The sequence below is a fragment of the Acyrthosiphon pisum genome, chromosome A1 (genome assembly GCF_005508785.2).
Source record: "Acyrthosiphon pisum isolate AL4f chromosome A1, pea_aphid_22Mar2018_4r6ur, whole genome shotgun sequence".
NCBI lineage: Eukaryota > Metazoa > Arthropoda > Insecta > Hemiptera > Aphididae > Acyrthosiphon > Acyrthosiphon pisum.
The window spans coordinates 160,383,029-160,397,612 of NC_042494.1; the positions used below are offsets into that span (position 1 = coordinate 160,383,029).

A 14,584-nucleotide genomic window follows, 5' to 3' on the forward strand; every position below is an offset into this window, starting at 1 on the left:
GGTCATTGGAGCAGCGGTGGAAGCTGGTCAGTCAATGCGTGCAAGCATTTTGGCGGCGATGGCGCAATGAATACCTCCAAACTCTCCAGATTCGTAGTCGATGGACCAATGACGCCCCAAATATAGTGGTTGATGATATGGTTGTGATAAAAGACGCCCACGCACCGCCGTTGAAATGGCGAATGGGGCGCGTGATCGATGTACTACCTGGAGCTGATAAAGTCGTCCGAGTCGTTCGGCTCCGAACTGCTACCGGCATAGTTACCCGTCCGGTAGTAAAAGTGGTCAAACTTATTAACCAGCCCTAGAGACCCTCAAGCGCTCTTTTATTTTATGTCTGTGTATCTTACCTTTTCTTTTGTTCTGACTCGTACACCCAATTTGCACCTGCGCCTAGGCACCGCTGTCGTGGGTCAGGGGGGAGGGGGCACTTTGGTTAGATGCCAGAAAAAATCAGGGGCACGTTGTAATTGATGTATTTAGAAGCCCTGGCAATTGAATTATATTCCAATCAGAATGTTTTTTGAATTTTTGAATTTTTGAATTTTTTATTAGTATGTATTATTATAATTTGTATATTTTGCAATGTTTTGTTTCAAAAAAAAAAAAAAAGAATGTATTTTCAGGTTAATCGGTTAGCACAAGTCCAACGTCCATCAGTTCAATCTCTATGCTTCAGCAGTCTAAACCCTTAGCTCCAGCAGTGATCTAGTAGTAAGACGTGCTCGTCTTACTAGGGGGAGGATGTCGGATATCTATAAAAATGTTCGATAACGAATCTTGGCCGCTGAAATGTTATCGACAATAATTGTCGTCGGTCATTACGATCGACTCCACGTCGAGAACATTCGATAACCCGCCCCGCCTGTCCCATCTCTGTCACTGCCTGCCGTCTCACCGCGAACCTGTCAAAGTCCATTTTTAGTCAGTCTCCGTCTGTTCGTCGCAACTTTTGCAACGGCATCTCCGGCTCGTCTGTCACGTCCGGGTTTTGCGCGACAGACTAATTTCACGTGATCGGTGGTTCTGAGTGTGCCGAGTTACGTATCGGCCGCGGCGGTTTTCGTGTGTTTCTTTTTTTTTGGTCTATCCGTCCGTATACAGTTTTCCGTCGATCACCTGTGGTACGTTGTACTAAATGTACGCACCGACCGCACGCTGAAACGACCCGTTTGTCCCGTGGTATTGTATATTTTGTTTCGTGGCCGTCGACCTTGTGTCGCGTTGAGTGCCGGCAACGTGCGGGCCGTGTCGTCTTCCACGTCTTCGACAATACATTTTACGGTGCCTTCCGTGGACCACGGGCAAATTATTGGTGTGTGCTGTTTTTCGTGGGCCATCGTGGGATTCCCAGTGGACCAGCGTTGGATCGCCGTGTGGACCAGTGGACCGTGGAGAAGGACCGAATGGCAACACTGTCGGTGGGAGTCAGCGGGTACCGAGGAGACCGGTGACTACACTATTATTTGTTATCATTGTAAAACATCATTATTTACTATTTTGATGATGTGATATTATATATATTATTTGTACTGATATTATTAATTGTACCTATAGAGATAAGTTAGTGGGCGCCCATCCATTACATATGAATATAAAACACTGTAATTTTCTATATTAATATACCTACTTCTTGTGGTTAATCATTCAAACGTATATTTGAGTTAAGCATAAGGTGCCCACTTTCCCGTGTTTTTCGCGTTGCGGTGCTTAGCGCAGTCATTTTGTTCGGTCGGAGTGTGGGCCAATAAAAACTAGTTAAAATATTATTAGGTGTAGCCAAGTCGGCCGATGTCCTCTGGGTCGGCATTAAGGATTTGTGCGACATTTCTGGTAGCAGAGCGTGGTTAAGTCCACATCTTGTTTATTGATTGTGTAGGATCTATGGGCCCGTCCTTAATTTAAGTTAATTGTATTTATTATAGCTAGTTTATTTTGGTTTCAAACGTTCCGTTCGTGAACAGCGTGTTGATTTATTTAATTTTGCGATTAGTGTTTTTTATTATTATTGCGTAAAAGGGCGCTATTTGACGCGTCTTAAATTATTTTGTGTTGCGTTCAATGCTCGTAGTTTATTATTATTACGCGTAAACGCGCGTTTCGTGCCGTGTTTCGATTTATTTCGGTTCTACGATGATAATTTTCTTAATTATTAATTCGTAAAAGCGCGTTACCTACTATTGTAGTGTCTATTTATTTTGATTCGCGTTATTTATTTAATTTGTGCGATCGACAATTTATTATTATTATTTTGCGTAAAGCGCGTTACTTGCCGCGTTATTGATTTAATTTGTCGAATAATTTTTATAATTATTTCGCATCAAACTCGTCTTTATTCACGTGTCTTTTTTTTTAAAATAAATTTGTTTTGTTTTGCGTTTCATACTTATTATTATTCGGCGCGCTTCGTGTCACGTTTAAATTATTTTATTTCGCGATTATAATTGTTGTATTATTATTCCGTGAAAAAGCGTATTACCTGCGTTCAATTATCTAATTTAGTGTGTAATATTGTATTATCACGTCAAGCGCGTCTTTAGTCGCGTTATAATTCATTTTGATTTGCGATTGATAGTTTTTTTTTTTATTATTTAAAAAAAAAAAAAAAATTAGGCATTAATTCGCGAACTCCGTTGATTGTATAAGCAAACATTTATTTTGCTATTTGATTTTATTTGTATATAAAATCTGTCGTCATGGCTGGTGATGAAGAAGTCGCGCGGATCAAGCGATTGAAACGTAGTTGCGAAGTCAAACGCATGAATTACATGAACAAAATACGTGCAGTCCATAGTGTGGCTGTTCGGACTGCGGAGGATACGTCGGTAGTACCTCAGCTATTGGTGATGGTTGAATCCCTTGATCAATTGTTGTCGTCGTTTACCATCGAAGATGAAGCGTTGTTGGATCATTTGTTGGATTTAGAGCTTGACAATGAATATCCTGATAAGGAAGGCGTCGAGATGTTCGAGTTGGTCTCCTTTGCCAAGGCAACCGCCCATCGTTTTATGCAATACTGTCCCGATCAAACGATAGTGTCTACACACGGCGGTTCACAGGGGTCATTGAACGAGGTCGGCCGGAATGTCCCGAAGTCGGACGAACAAGTGATTACCGACAATGTTACCATAGATGTGAGCCCAGGAGCCATCCAATCAAATAATGCGGGTTCTCTGCGATCCAATAGCGTCCAAGTGATCAAGCCTGCCCGCCTACCTAAAATCCCGTTGCCCACGTTCGAGGGTGACATTTATGAATGGATTACATTTCGCGATCGTTTTACAACATCGGTGGATCGTCGAGAACATTTATCGGATATTGATAAGTTTTATTACTTGGTGGGATGTTGCAAAGGGGCAGCTCGAGACGCTATCCGAGGTATTCCGGTATCAGACCACAATTACAAGTTGGCGTGGTCCACTCTAGAGGAAAGATTTAACAAACCCCGTCTGGTTGCATGCTCATTAATTGAAAAACTGTTAAATGCACAGCGAGCGTCTTCAGAAAGTTTAGTCGAGTTGAACAAATTGTTAGTAGTGTTCGACGAAGGTGTGTCGCTACTCGAGTCCCTGAATATACCTAACTTAGGCGACTTCATATTATTCTCCATTGCTTCACGGTGTTTGCCCATCTACAGCATTAAGTTATTCGAAGCCCAATTAGCCAACGACCCTCGTCTTCAGCGTTTATATTGCGATTTCATGTCTGAATACTTGACCTTGGGACACATGTCTTCAGCCAAGTCCGAAGGGGATTACTTTATCCCACACCATGCCGTCTACCGTCCCGCCGATATCGACCCGAAGATACGCGTAGTGTTCGATGCTTCCGCGACGTCGTATTCGGGCGTTTCCTTGAATGATTGTTTGCTTCCGGGACCGAAGCTACAGCGCGATGTTGTGGACGTCCTATTATTGTATCGGGTTCACCGTTTCGCCTTCACAACCGATGTTTTCAGTGATTGCGGCACAAACTTTGTTGGGGCTAACAATTTACTTCGTGCTCTTGTCAATGATCCGGCGTGTCGTGACCAACTAACGGCTAGTGTCCATTGTACGTGGCATCTCAACCCTCCCGGTGCCCCTCATTTTGGTGGGCTTTGGGAGGCAGCAGTTCGCTCATCAAAATCATTATTAATGCGCATTATGGGGGAGCACACATTCACCATCGAAGAGTTTGGCACAGTACTGTGTAGGTGCGAAGCCATTTTGAATTCTCGGCCAATTACTCCCGCCTCGTCCGATCCCACTGAACTTGACTGTCTAACCCCGGGGCACTTCCTAATCGGTAGACCATTGCTTGCCGTCCCTGAAGCGGACATTTCGATCACAACCCGGTCATTGGAGCAGCGGTGGAAGCTGGTCAGTCAATGTGTGCAAGCATTTTGGCGGCGATGGCGCAATGAATACCTCCAAACTCTCCAGATTCGTAGTCGATGGACCAATGACGCCCCAAATATAGTGGTTGATGTTATGGTTGTGATAAAAGACGCCCACGCACCGCCGTTGAAATGGCGAATGGGGCGCGTGATCGATGTACTACCTGGAGCTGATAAAGTCGTCCGAGTCGTTCGGCTCCGAACTGCTACCGGCATAGTTACCCGTCCGGTAGTAAAAGTGGTCAAACTTATTAACCAGCCCTAGAGACCCTCAAGCGCTCTTTTATTTTATGTCTGTTTATCTTACCTTTTCTTTTGTTCTGACTCGTACACCCAATTTGCACCTGCGCCTAGGCACCGCTGTCGTGGGTCAGGGGGGAGGGGGCACTTTGGTTAGATGCCAGAAAAAATCAGGGGCACGTTGTAATTGATGTATTTAGAAGCCCTGGCAATTGAATTATATTCCAATCAGAATGTTTTTTGAATTTTTGAATTTTTGAATTTTTTATTAGTATATGTATTATTATAATTTGTATATTTTGCAATGTTTTGTTTCAAAAAAAAAAAAAAGAATGTATTTTCAGGTTAATCGGTTAGCACAAGTCCAACGTCCATCAGTTCAATCTCTATGCTTCAGCAGTCTAAACCCTTAGCTCCAGCAGTGATCTAGTAGTAAGACGTGCTCGTCTTACTAGGGGGAGGATGTCGGATATCTATAAAAATGTTCGATAACGAATCTTGGCCCGCTGAAATGTTATCGACAATAATTGTCGTCGGTCATTACGATCGACTCCACGTCGAGAACATTCGATAACCCGCCCCGCCTGTCCCATCTCTGTCACTGCCTGCCGTCTCACCGCGAACCTGTCAAAGTCCATTTTTAGTCAGTCTCCGTCTGTTCGTCGCAACTTTTGCGACGGCATCTCCGGCTCGTCTGTCACGTCCGGGTTTTGCGCGACAGACTAATTTCACGTGATCGGTGGTTCTGAGTGTGCCGAGTTACGTATCGGCCGCGGCGGTTTTCGTGTGTTTCCTTTTTTTGGTCTATCCGTCCGTATACAGTTTTCCGTCGATCACCTGTGGTACGTTGTACTAAATGTACGCACCGACCGCACGCTGAAACGACCCGTTTGTCCCGTGGTATTGTATATTTTGTTTCGTGGCCGTCGACCTTGTGTCGCGTTGAGTGCCGGCAACGTGCGGGCCGTGTCGTCTTCCACGTCTTCGACAATACATTTTACGGTGCCTTCCGTGGACCACGGGCAAATTATTGGTGTGTGCTGTTTTTCGTGGGCCATCGTGGGATTCCCAGTGGACCAGCGTTGGATCGCCGTGTGGACCAGTGGACCGTGGAGAAGGACCGAATGGCAACACTGTCGGTGGGAGTCAGCGGGTACCGAGGAGACCGGTGACTACACTATTATTTGTTATCATTGTAAAACATCATTATTTACTATTTTGATGATGTGATATTATATATATTATTTGTACTGATATTATTAATTGTACCTATAGAGATAAGTTAGTGGGCGCCCATCCATTACATATGAATATAAAATATTGTAATTTTCTATATTAATATACCTACTTCTTGTGGTTAATCATTCAAACGTATATTTGAGTTAAGCATAAGGTGCCCACTTTCCCGTGTTTTTCGCGTTGCGGTGCTTAGCGCAGTCATTTTGTTCGGTCGGAGTGTGGGCCAATAAAAACTAGTTAAAATATTATTAGGTGTAGCCAAGTCGGCCGACGTCCTCTGGGTCGGCATTAAGGATTTGTGCGACATTTCTGGTAGCACAGAGCGTGGTTAAGTCCACATCTTGTTTATTGATTGTGTAGGATCTATGGGCCCGTCCTTAACTTAAGTTAATTGTATTTATTATAGCTAGTTTATTTTGGTTTCAAACGTTCAGTTCGTGAACAGCGTGTTGATTTATTTAATTTTGCGATTAGTGTTTTTTATTATTATTGCGTAAAAGGGCGCTATTTGACGCGTCTTAAATTATTTTGTGTGGCGTTCAATGCTCGTAGTTTATTATTATTACGCGTAAACGCGCGTTTCGTGCCGTGTTTTGATTTATTTCGGTTCTACGACTGATAATTTTCTTAATTATTAATTCGCAAAAGCGCGTTACCTACTTGTAGTGTCTATTTATTTTGATTCGCGTTATTTATTTAATTTGTGCGATCGACAATTTATTATTATTATTTTGCGTAAAGCGCGTTATTTGCCGCGTTATTGATTTAATTTGTCGAATAATTTTTATAATTATTTCGCATCAAACTCGTCTTTATTCACGTGTTTTTTTTTAAAATAAATTTGTTTTGTTTTGCGTTTCATACTTATTATTATTCGGCGCGCTTCGTGTCACGTTTAAATTATTTTATTTCGCGATTATAATTGTTGTATTATTATTCCGTGAAAAAGCGTATTACCTGCGTTCAATTATCTAATTTAGCGTGTAATATTTTATTATTATTTCACGTCAATCGCGTCTTTAGTCGCGTTATAATTCATTTTGATTTGCGATTGATAGTTTTTTTTTTTATTTAAAAAAAAAAAAAATTAGGCATTAACTCGCGAACTCCGTTGATTGTATAAGCAAACATTTATTTTGCTATTTGATTTTATTTGTATATAAAATCTGTCGTCATGGCTGGTGATGAAGAAGTCGCGCGGATCAAGCGATTGAAACGTAGTTGCGAAGTCAAACGCATGAATTACATGAACAAAATACGTGCAGTCCATAGTGTGGCTGTTCGGACTGCGGAGGATACGTCGGTAGTACCTCAGCTATTGGTGATGGTTGAATCCCTTGATCAATTGTTGTCGTCGTTTACCATCGAAGATGAAGCGTTGTTGGATCATTTGTTGGATTTAGAGCTTGACAATGAATATCCTGATAAGGAAGGCGTCGAGATGTTCGAGTTGGTCTCCTTTGCCAAGGCAACCGCCCATCGTTTTATGCAATACTGTCCCGATCAAACGATAGTGTCTACACACGGCGGTTCACAGGGGTCATTGAACGAGGTCGGCCGGAATGTCCCGAAGTCGGACGAACAAGTAATTACCGACAATGTGACCATAGATGTGAGCCCAGGAGCCATCCAATCAAATAATGCGGGTTCTCTGCGATCCAATAGCGTCCAAGTGATCAAGCCTGCCCGCCTACCTGAAATCCCGTTGCCCACGTTCGAGGGTGACATTTATGAATGGATTACATTTCGCGATCGTTTTACAACATCGGTGGATCGTCGAGAACATTTATCCGATATTGATAAGTTTTATTACTTGGTGGGATGTTGCAAAGGGGCAGCTCGAGACGCTATCCGAGGTATTCCGGTATCAGACCACAATTACAAGTTGGCGTGGTCCACTCTCGAGGAAAGATTTAACAAACCCCGTCTGGTTGCATGCTCATTAATTGAAAAACTGTTAAATGCACAGCGAGCGTCTTCAGAAAGTTTAGTCGAGTTGAACAAATTGTTAGTAGTGTTCGACGAAGGTGTGTCGCTACTCGAGTCCCTGAATATACCTAACTTAGGCGACTTCATATTATTCTCCATTGCTTCACGGTGTTTGCCCATCTACAGCATTAAGTTATTCGAAGCCCAATTAGCCAACGACCCTCGTCTTCAGCGTTTATATTGCGATTTCATGTCTGAATACTTGACCTTGGGACACATGTCTTCAGCCAAGTCTGAAGGGGATTACTTTATCCCACACCATGCCGTCTACCGTCCCGCCGATATCGACCCGAAGATACGCGTAGTGTTCGATGCTTCCGCGACGTCGTATTCGGGCGTTTCCTTGAATGATTGTTTGCTTCCGGGACCGAAGCTACAGCGCGATGTTGTGGACGTCCTATTATTGTATCGGGTTCACCGTTTCGCCTTCACAACCGATGTTTTCAGTGATTGCGGCACAAACTTTGTTGGGGCTAACAATTTACTTCGTGCTCTTGTCAATGATCCGGCGTGTCGTGACCAACTAACGGCTAGTGTCCATTGTACGTGGCATCTCAACCCTCCCGGTGCCCCTCATTTTGGTGGGCTTTGGGAGGCAGCAGTTCGCTCATCAAAATCATTATTAATGCGCATTATGGGGGAGCACACATTCACCATCGAAGAGTTTGGCACAGTACTGTGCAGGTGCGAAGCCATTTTGAATTCTCGGCCAATTACTCCCGCCTCGTCCGATCCCACTGAACTTGACTGTCTAACCCCGGGGCACTTCCTAATCGGTAGACCATTGCTTGCCGTCCCTGAAGCGGACATTTCGATCACAACCCGGTCATTGGAGCAGCGGTGGAAGCTGGTCAGTCAATGCGTGCAAGCATTTTGGCGGCGATGGCGCAATGAATACCTCCAAACTCTCCAGATTCGTAGTCGATGGACCATTGACGCCCCAAATATAGTGGTTGATGATATGGTTGTGATAAAAGACGCCCACGCACCGCCGTTGAAATGGCGAATGGGGCGCGTGATCGATGTACTACCTGGAGCTGATAAAGTCGTCCGAGTCGTTCGGCTCCGAACTGCTACCGGCATAGTTACCCGTCCGGTAGTAAAAGTGGTCAAACTTATTAACCAGCCCTAGAGACCCTCAAGCGCTCTTTTATTTTATGTCTGTTTATCTTACCTTTTCTTTTGTTCTGACTCGTACACCCAATTTGCACCTGCGCCTAGGCACCGCTGTCGTGGGTCAGGGGGGAGGGGGCACTTTGGTTAGATGCCAGAAAAAATCAGGGGCACGTTGTAATTGATGTATTTAGAAGCCCTGGCAATTGAATTATATTCCAATCAGAATGTTTTTTGAATTTTTGAATTTTTGAATTTTTTATTAGTATGTATTATTATAATTTGTATATTTTGCAATGTTTTGTTTCAAAAAAAAAAAAAGAATGTATTTTCAGGTTAATCGGTTAGCACAAGTCCAACGTCCATCAGTTCAATCTCTATGCTTCAGCAGTCTAAACCCTTAGCTCCAGCAGTGATCTAGTAGTAAGACGTGCTCGTCTTACTAGGGGGAGGATGTCGGATATCTATAAAAATGTTCGATAACGAATCTTGGCCGCTGAAATGTTATCGACAATAATTGTCGTCGGTCATTACGATCGACTCCACGTCGAGAACATTCGATAACCCGCCCCGCCTGTCCCATCTCTGTCACTGCCTGCCGTCTCACCGCGAACCTGTCAAAGTCCATTTTTAGTCAGTCTCCGTCTGTTCGTCGCAACTTTTGCGACGGCATCTCCGGCTCGTCTGTCACGTCCGGGTTTTGCGCGACAGACTAATTTCACGTGATCGGTGGTTCTGAGTGTGCCGAGTTACGTATCGGCCGCGGCGGTTTTCGTGTGTTTCTTTTTTTTTGGTCTATCCGTCCGTATACAGTTTTCCGTCGATCACCTGTGGTACGTTGTACTAAGTGTACGCACCGACCGCACGCTGAAACGACCCGTTTGTCCCGTGGTATTGTATATTTTGTTTCGTGGCCGTCGACCTTGTGTCGCGTTGAATGCCGGCAACGTGCGGGCCGTGTCGTCTTCCACGTCTTCGACAATACATTTTACGGTGCCTTCCGTGGACCACGGGCAAATTATTGGTGTGTGCTGTTTTTTCGTGGGCCATCGTGGGATTCCCAGTGGACCAGCGTTGGATCGCCGTGTGGACCAGTGGACCGTGGAGAAGGACCGAATGGCAACACTGTCGGTGGGAGTCAGCGGGTACCGAGGAGACCGGTGACTACACTATTATTTGTTATCATTGTAAAACATCATTATTTACTATTTTGATGATGTGATATTATATATATTATTTGTACTGATATTATTAATTGTACCTATAGAGATAAGTTAGTGGGCGCCCATCCATTACATATGAATATAAAATACTGTAATTTTCTATATTAATATACCTACTTCTTGTGGTTAATCATTCAAACGTATATTTGAGTTAAGCATAAGGTGCCCACTTTCCCGTGTTTTTCGCGTTGCGGTGCTTAGCGCAGTCATTTTGTTCGGTCGGAGTGTGGGCCAATAAAAACTAGTTAAAATATTATTAGGTGTAGCCAAGTCGGCCGACGTCCTCTGGGTCGGCATTAAGGATTTGTGCGACATTTCTGGTAGCACAGAGCGTGGTTAAGTCCACATCTTGTTTATTGATTGTGTAGGATCTATGGGCCCGTCCTTAACTTAAGTTAATTGTATTTATTATAGCTAGTTTATTTTGGTTTCAAACGTTCAGTTCGTGAACAGCGTGTTGATTTATTTAATTTTGCGATTAGTGATTTTTATTATTATTGCGTAAAAGGGCGCTATTTGCCGCGTCTTAAATTATTTTGTGTGGCGTTCAATGCTCGTAGTTTATTATTATTACGCGTAAACGCGCGTTTCGTGCCGTGTTTTGATTTATTTCGGTTCTACGACTGATAATTTTCTTAATTATTAATTCGCAAAAGCGCGTTACCTACTTGTAGTGTCTATTTATTTTGATTCGCGTTATTTATTTAATTTGTGCGATCGACAATTTATTATTATTATTTTGCGTAAAGCGCGTTACTTGCCGCGTTATTGATTTAATTTGTCGAATAATTTTTATAATTATTTCGCATCAAACTCGTCTTTATTCACGTGTCTTTTTTTAAAATAAATTTGTTTTGTTTTGCGTTTCATACTTATTATTATTCGGCGCGCTTCGTGTCACGTTTAAATTATTTTATTTCGCGATTATAATTGTTGTATTATTATTCCGTGAAAAAGCGTATTACCTGCGTTCAATTATCTAATTTAGCGTGTAATATTTTATTATTATTTCACGTCAAGCGCGTCTTTAGTCGCGTTATAATTCATTTTGATTTGCGATTGATAGTTTTTTTTTTTTTTTTTTTATTTAAAAAAAAAAAATTAGGCATTAATTCGCGAACTCCGTTGATTGTATAAGCAAACATTTATTTTGCTATTTGATTTTATTTGTATATAAAATCTGTCGTCATGGCTGGTGATGAAGAAGTCGCGCGGATCAAGCGATTGAAACGTAGTTGCGAAGTCAAACGCATGAATTACATGAACAAAATACGTGCAGTTCATAGTGTGGCTGTTCGGACTGCGGAGGATACGTCGGTAGTACCTCAGCTATTGGTGATGGTTGAATCCCTTGATCAATTGTTGTCGTCGTTTACCATCGAAGATGAAGCGTTGTTGGGTCATTTGTTGGATTTAGAGCTTGACAATGAATATCCTGATAAGGAAGGCGTCGAGATGTTCGAGTTGGTCTCCTTTGCCAAGGCAACCGCTCATCGTTTTATGCAATACTGTCCCGATCAAACGATAGTGTCTACACACGGCGGTTCACAGGGGTCATTGAACGAGGTCGGCCGGAATGTCCCGAAGTCGGACGAACAAGTGATTACCGACAATGTGACCATAGATGTGAGCCCAGGAGCCATCCAATCAAATAATGCGGGTTCTCTGCGATCCAATAGCGTCCAAGTGATCAAGCCTGCCCGCCTACCTGAAATCCCGTTGCCCACGTTCGAGGGTGACATTTATGAATGGATTACATTTCGCGATCGTTTTACAACATCGGTGGATCGTCGAGAACATTTATCCGATATTGATAAGTTTTATTACTTGGTGGGATGTTGCAAAGGGGCAGCTCGAGACGCTATCCGAGGTATTCCGGTATCAGACCACAATTACAAGTTGGCGTGGTCCACTCTCGAGGAAAGATTTAACAAACCCCGTCTGGTTGCATGCTCATTAATTGAAAAACTGTTAAATGCACAGCGAGCGTCTTCAGAAAGTTTAGTCGAGTTGAACAAATTGTTAGTAGTGTTCGACGAAGGTGTGTCGCTACTCGAGTCCCTGAATATACCTAACTTAGGCGACTTCATATTATTCTCCATTGCTTCACGGTGTTTGCCCATCTACAGCATTAAGTTATTCGAAGCCCAATTAGCCAACGGCTTTCCTACAGTAAAAGACTTATTGAGGTTTGTAAAATCTCGAGTGGCCATATTAGAATGCATTCCGCGGGAACCTACCTCTAAACAAACAAACTCTCACAAGACCACTAAGACTGCGACATATAATGCAAAGAAGCCGCCGCTGCACACTTCCATGGTTACAAGCAGCAACTCGTCAAAGGCAGCAAAGTCTTGCAAATGTTGCAAAGGTACTCATGATCTGACGTCATGCCCAAAGTTCAATGGTTGGACGCAAGAAGTGCGTAACAATTGGGCACGAGATCAGCGGATATGTTTTCGTTGCCTACGCCCGGGACATTGGGTGACCAAATGCAAGTCTTCGAATATATGTGGTCAGTGTTCTCGTAGGCACCATTCGTTATTGCATTCAGATGGATCTGCAGCGCCTTCCAGAGAAGAGGATTCATCGAAGGAGGGACAATCGGACAGTGCTTCCGCATCGTCATGCCTTGGTCAAAATACGTCGCCTTCAGTCATTCTCGGGACAGCTCTCATACACATGCCTGACTGCGTCGGCGTGATGCATACGGTGCGAGCGCTTATTGATTCAGCTTCACAAATCAGTGCTATTACTTCGGAGTGTCAAAATCGTTTAGGACTCCGGATGCGAAGGTGGACAGCACCTGTATCCGGTATTGGTGGTGTTTCGGTACAAAACGTTTTGGGAATAGTCCACTGTCAAGCGCAACCCAGATTTTCACCGAATCCAGTATTCAATTTTGATGCCTGGGTGTTTCCGTCAATTACGGCCGAGATGCCGCGACATCCACTACCAAGTTCGATAGCAGAAAAATACAAACACCTTGCTTTAGCTGATCCATCGTTCATCAATCCTGGTACTATTGATGTCTTATTAGGTGCGGATCTGTTTGCTCAAATTCTAAATGGAAAGCGGGTGTCAGTCGGCGATGCTTTTCCGGTAGCGTTCGGAACGGTGTTCGGTTGGGCCGTCATCGGGCCGGTTCCAATATTATCATCTAATATCGCCGTATCATGTCACGCATCACTTACTACATCGGTTGAAACGTTGCTGGAGAGGTTCTGGGAGCTCGAAGAACCAGATGCAGCACCTGAAGAATTTACGCAAGAAGGGCAATGCGAGGCCATATTTCGTGATGGTTGCACCCGTGATAGTTCGGGTCGATTTTGTGTACCGCTCTTGTTCCGTCAAGCCGTTTCTGGTGACACTTTTCGTGGCTCGCGCGCCGTAGCGGAGAAGCGATTCGAGCATTTGGAGAAGAAATTAGCCAACGACCCTCGTCTTCAGCGTTTATATTGCGATTTCATGTCTGAATACTTGACCTTGGGACACATGTCTTCAGCCAAGTCCGAAGGGGATTACTTTATCCCACACCATGCCGTCTACCGTCCCGCCGATATCGACCCGAAGATACGCGTAGTGTTCGATGCTTCCGCGACGTCGTATTCGGGCGTTTCCTTGAATGATTGTTTGCTTCCGGGACCGAAGCTACAGCGCGATGTTGTGGACGTCCTATTATTGTATCGGGTTCACCGTTTCGCCTTCACAACCGATATCAGCAAAATGTATCGTCAGGTGTCTGTGACTCCGTTGCACCGACGGTATCAACATATTTTGTGGAGGTCGTCGCCTGAACAAATGTTGCAAGCCTATGAGCTCAATACTGTGACTTATGGGGTCAACTGTGCTCCCTACCTCGCGATCAAAGTGCTGCGATCCATTGCTGAGCAGGATTGTAATGGTTTTCCGTTCCTAAAGGAGCTTTATTGTTATCAGACCTACGTGGATGATATCTGGCGCGGGTCGTGACACGTTGGACGAGCCCTTTCTCTGCAAGATGGGCTCATTCAAGTTTTACATTGTGCTGGTATGGATTTGAAGAAATGGGCCAGTAACACGTCCTCCATACTTGATAAGGTTCCCTCGGAGGACAGAACATGCGAACCTTTGTCGCTCGATGATTCCGTTGGCACAGGAACGAAAGTATTAGGATTACAATGGTCTCATCAAGATGACACGTTTATGTATACCTTTCAACCCGAACGACACATCTCCACGAAACGCGGTATGTTGTCATTGATAGCGCGAATGTTCGATCCGCTTGGACTCCTATCGCCTGTCACCTTTTTCGCCAAAACATTAATGCAACAGGTGTGGAAAGCCGGGCTTTCATGGGATGAGCAGCTGCCTCAAGATATTGCGGAGCTTTGGCGCAGTTTCGTTACGGACTTATCCAATT

The 14,584-nt window shown here is 43.9% G+C and overlaps 1 protein-coding gene across 1 annotated transcript; it reads left to right on the top strand.

Annotated features, from left to right (window-relative positions):
• Positions 1–11,266: 11,266 nt before the first annotated feature.
• Positions 11,267–14,584, top strand: LOC103309057. Its single transcript, XM_016803451.2, has 2 exons — positions 11,267–12,332; positions 13,608–14,584. The coding sequence occupies exons 1-2, from the start codon at positions 11,371–11,373 to the stop codon at positions 14,152–14,154; spliced, it is 1,509 nt and encodes a 502-aa protein (XP_016658940.2). The 5' UTR covers positions 11,267–11,370; the 3' UTR covers positions 14,155–14,584.